This window comes from Nicotiana attenuata, unplaced genomic scaffold, assembly GCF_001879085.1.
Source record: "Nicotiana attenuata strain UT unplaced genomic scaffold, NIATTr2, whole genome shotgun sequence".
Taxonomy (NCBI): Eukaryota; Viridiplantae; Streptophyta; class Magnoliopsida; order Solanales; family Solanaceae; genus Nicotiana; species Nicotiana attenuata.
Genome location: NW_017670323.1, coordinates 539,980 through 544,675, shown reverse-complemented (window position 1 = coordinate 544,675; position 4,696 = coordinate 539,980). Strand labels below are relative to the sequence as shown.

General features: G+C 36.2%; 1 protein-coding gene across 6 annotated transcripts; it reads left to right on the top strand.

Moving 5' to 3' along the window:
• The first annotated feature begins 1,319 nt into the window (after positions 1 to 1,319).
• LOC109237870 (probable 2-oxoglutarate-dependent dioxygenase At3g49630) lies at positions 1,320 to 3,729 on the top strand. Of its 6 annotated transcripts, none has more exons than XR_002069672.1 (6): positions 1,320 to 1,548; positions 1,790 to 1,900; positions 2,169 to 2,287; positions 2,370 to 2,433; positions 2,624 to 3,115; positions 3,265 to 3,729. XR_002069672.1 is itself a non-coding variant. In XM_019404264.1 (6 exons), exons 3-6 carry the CDS (start codon positions 2,196 to 2,198, stop codon positions 3,368 to 3,370), a joined length of 231 nt encoding a protein of 76 aa, XP_019259809.1. In that variant the 5' UTR covers positions 1,320 to 1,548; positions 1,790 to 1,900; positions 2,169 to 2,195; the 3' UTR covers positions 3,371 to 3,729. The 6 variants fall into 6 exon arrangements, 2 of the variants coding, with proteins under 2 accessions (XP_019259809.1, XP_019259808.1); XR_002069670.1 differs by having other exon boundaries at positions 2,370 to 2,542; XM_019404264.1 differs by having other exon boundaries at positions 3,048 to 3,115; positions 3,364 to 3,729.
• The last annotated feature ends 967 nt before the right edge of the window (positions 3,730 to 4,696 follow it).

Genomic DNA, 4,696 nt, shown 5'->3' with positions numbered 1-4,696 from the left:
TCCGATCTTCGTATTTAAGATTTTAAGACAATTTGTGTTATTTTAAAATTATAAGACGTATTTATGCTTAATGTTTTAGTTTGTTAGATTAATTTGAAGTATTATTAATTTATTATGCATGAAAATTTAGTTTTACTATTTTTTTGTTAATTTACTTTTTAAATGCAAATTTTAAATTTGTAATTTTGAAATAAAGTACTTGCAATTTATAAGTGCAATTTTTCCCCATCTTCCTTGTATTCTTTATATTAATACAAACTATTAATATAACTTACAATAGTTATACAAAATACAAAAAAAAAATTAAAAAATACACTAAACCCGGCCCGGCCCGCCCCCCTTAACCCGTAACCCTTACGGTTCAATTTTTACCCGGATGAACCCGAACCCGTTAAACCCGTTAAGCCCCAACCCGTAACCGGCCCGGACTATAACCCGTACGGGTCCAAAAAATAGCAACCCAGCCCGGCCTGGCCCACCCGTTTAACACCTATACCTTAAGGGGTCGTTTGGTTGCCGGTTAGAGTTATGCAGGTATTAGTTATACATGTATTAGTTATGCAGGGATTAGTTATGCAGGGATAAGTAATGCAGGGATTAGTTATGCAGGTATTAGTTATGCAGAGATTATTTTTTTGAATGTTTGGTTTGTTGTATTAGAAATTGATATACATTATATAAATTTTAAATTAAAATGCTTGTTTACAACTATACCCCTGGCCTTCTTTTGCATTGTTTTTTCTCTTTTTCCATTTATGTAGGAAACAATTTAGTTAGAAACTTTGGGTGTTACTTTCACTTCTTCGTCATACTACTGAACTATGTGAAGTTTAGACATATTTGATTTTCACTTCTTAGTTTTGGTATTTCCATTTTCTAGTTGCTTCTCCAGTTTGCTTTTGCTAGTTTGTTCTTTAAAAATGAGAGAAGACAAGGTATATAGTTGGCAAGTGAAAGTAAGTGAAACCTGTTGACGGGTTGGCAGAGAAATAAGGAAGCCTTATGTGTAAAGTGATAGGGGTAAATTTGTCATTTCAGTATTTTATCCATGTATTATTAATACATGTATTAGTTATTTCATCTTCTACCCCGCATAAAATAATACACAGATTGACTCATAACTTATACATGTATTATTTATGCATAATTGAAAAATGTCAACCAAACATGGTATTAGTTATGCAAAATTTTATACAAAATAACTATTGCCTACCAAACATGGTATAAGTTATGTTACCCCTTATACATGAATAACCTTTCTTCTAACCAGCTACCAAACGACCTCTAAGTACACTGACTCACTACTTTTTATTGGCCAATAACTCCGCTCACACCTGCACTCATCTTCACCCACGATACAGAACACTCCACTCAATTTCTCTCTGAAAATACACGCGCTTTTTTGGCAGATCTAATAAGGGTAATTGCTCTAGCATTGGGTGGATCAGCGAATGGAATTGTTGTCAGTGGTGATCCATTTTGGTTTTGTAAACAACTGGTTTACCTTGCTGCATCGATCTCAGGTGGGCATAACAATGTTGTTTGATGGTGAGTAACTGGAAACAAAATGATATTGGTGATATCCTTGTATAGATAAGACGCTTTACCATTGTGCATGCGGTCCGCTAAAAATTATTTGATTCCTAGAAAATAGAAATTGAAAGCATTTGCTTTTGTTTTTAACTCTAAAGCATTTTATCTTTCCTGTCTTGACATGGCTGTTGAAACCTTGCTTAATATTGTTCCACTGGTTTTGTGAAAATTAATTTTATTTTTTCGGATGAGACAGGTATAAGTCCTCTTTTGGACAAGTTGGATCGTCCGAATATGGAGATGAAGTTGTGGCTCAAGTTGTTGGAGAATTAGATCTGGCTTGTAGAAAAGCTGGATTTTTTACGTCGTAATTATTCCTTCTCCTACTAAATTTTCTTTCTATTTGATGTTATTGGTGGTCCTAATTGCAGCCTAGCTTTTATATCTATTGAATTTCCAATATTTTTGAAAATAGTGTGCTGTCTCTGTGAACGAAGCTTAGCTTCTCCTGAGTTTTAAGTCTTGTTTGGATCTTTCGTAAGTTAAATTGTTATTCTATGCATTAGACAAACTACATTGTTGTGGTTTTAGTGTCCATTTGACCTCTTTCTGTTCTCCGTTTCTCGTTTTCTTAGAAGGTCCATGGTATCCGTCTTTCCCCTATGAAAGAGATTAGAAGCATTGCACGTGAATATTTTCATCATCCTTATGAGGATAAACTCAAGATCAAACTTTCTGCCTCAACTGGATACAGGTTTAGTGATCTGGTCATTACCCTATATCTTAAATTCAACATATTATCTTAACTAATGATTGCTTATGTATCTTGAATGCAGAGGATATCAAAGAATTGGAGAGCATATAACCAAAGACACACCTGATATGCATGAAGCAATTGATGTAGGTTATACTAATTACCTATGGTCTATATATTGCAGAAAAAAAGTGTACCACTTGTTGTATAATGGTTTTCTCAAAGCTTTCTTGGGTTTTCTTCACCGTTTCACCCGTAAGCCCGTGCTTATAGCTACTATAATCTTTTCTTATTCTGGCCCAATAGCTTAATATCTCTACTGATATAAATATGCAGTCTTTGGATCCAAGAAAGGTGACATCAAACTTGTACGGAGCAAACGATATGCACTGGCAAACTGTTAAAGCAAGAAAGTATATGCCTGTCGTGCTTGTCTCATTAAAGTAGCCAGTGGTTAAAATAAAAAGAAAAGTCTTATTTTCTGTTGTTAGCCTCATCTTGATCATATCTTCTGTGTAGAGTTTGTGTGTGTTTATTAGAAAAAAAAAAGAAAAGATTTTAAACAATGTATAGATTGTAAAGTTATTCCTATTTACCCTCTACCACTTGGGATTGGGGCTCGTTCCCCTTTAGGTGAGGCCTTGTTTTTCTAGCTCAACTGTGAACATAATTAATTCATTCACAAATTGACTAAGCTCTTCTCAATGTTACTTTGTCATCTTTGATGCGCTTCTCTTTCTATCTTGTTTGTTGGTTACAGTGCTATAGAGAAGTGAAACATGGGATATATGGAGATCTTGGAGAAGTTATGCAAGGATCCAACACACGGTAGGTTAACAACACTAACCCCTCCTTTGTTTCCCTTTGTACATTTAAAACCCTCGTCATTTCTTCCCCTTGGTTTATGCTATTGGCAACTTTGGATTTTGTTGTTTCTTCATTTTGTTTTGGTCTACATACATGGTTTTCATATGCAGGCCAAGTAACCCTCCAAATTTCAAGCAGTTAATGGAGGAGTATGTTGACTGTTGCACGGGTGCCTTGCTCTATTACATACTCTTTTGACATTTTTGCAGGCACTAATAAAGGTTTTCTACATGGAAGTGACACGAAATTGGTGAAATCTTGTATTACACTACTGACAGATCTATCACGAAAGATAATGAGGGGAAGTGTTGGGTGGATCATCGGATGAAATGGAGGGTGAAATAGGTGGTGATCCATTTTGGGTCTTGCGAATAATTGGCTACCCTGTTGCGTCCATTTCAAATGGACATGAGTCGGATGGTAAGTCGCGGTGTTGGTTGTCACGTTTTTCCTTGTTTCTCAAATCCTATTTCTTTTTTGTTATCGGTGTATCTCTTTTCCAATGAGTGACGTTTTTTCTTTGTGTTGTTCATCTCTTTTTTTGGAATCGTATAAATCTCATCCTGATTTTACAATTGAATTGCTAACGAAGTATATAACTCGTTTTTTTTTTAGTAATAATTATATTGAGTTGTTTCAAGGTGAACAAATCTGGCGATTGGATATTGTCTACCCTAAAATCCGAGTAACAATTAAACTTGTATTGTGATTTTAAAGATATATGATTTAATCCAATACTAACTGATAAACCAGGAATCAAGTGTATAAATTAAAGAGTAAGGCAAGTCAAACCAGTATGTAAGCAAGTCCCGATCTCGAGCTATGGCGACCTCGAGGTAGATGAATAAGAACAATAAAATAATAGCAATGCAATTCAGATGAACAGTAAACAAGAAAGTGATGTATGTATATTCTCTTGTCAATGATTGATGCGTTACAAATGATTGGGATTCCCTTTATACAGTAGGGGAATCCTAAATAAGGTACACATCCAATTATAGTAGGGAATCTTATTACCCAGCTGTCTAACCGCCTAGCACAAATCCGTTCCGGAATTTACGCCATGATCTTAGGGCCACTGCGAGAATCTCGCTCTTTCTGTTATGAAACCATAGCGGTATTATCTCGAGATTGATCATACTTGGCCTCGGTGTTCATTAAGCACTTCGATCTTCGAGTTTTGTACTCCGTCATCGGACTCGAGCCCGGTCCATTTTGAACTTATTCTCGAAGTGACCCCTCGAGCCCACAAAATCGGGCACATCTAATTTCGACTGTATATAGATAGTCCCCGCGTTTCTTAGAATAAATGATAAGAAACGGCTTGAGCCTCAATATTCTGGAGTCCCAGATGATGATGTCATCCCCGTGACGTAGGCGCTCGAAGTGACCGAAACGTCCCGTCGGTTCGCTTCCCCAAAACATTAAATGTTTCGCCAGTGGTGGTCGGCCACTAGCGCCGTTGAACCGTCGTCGCTTGTCTATAAACACAAGGCCCAAATTCGAATAAAAAACTTTACTTCCATCTTCAAACCACCTTCA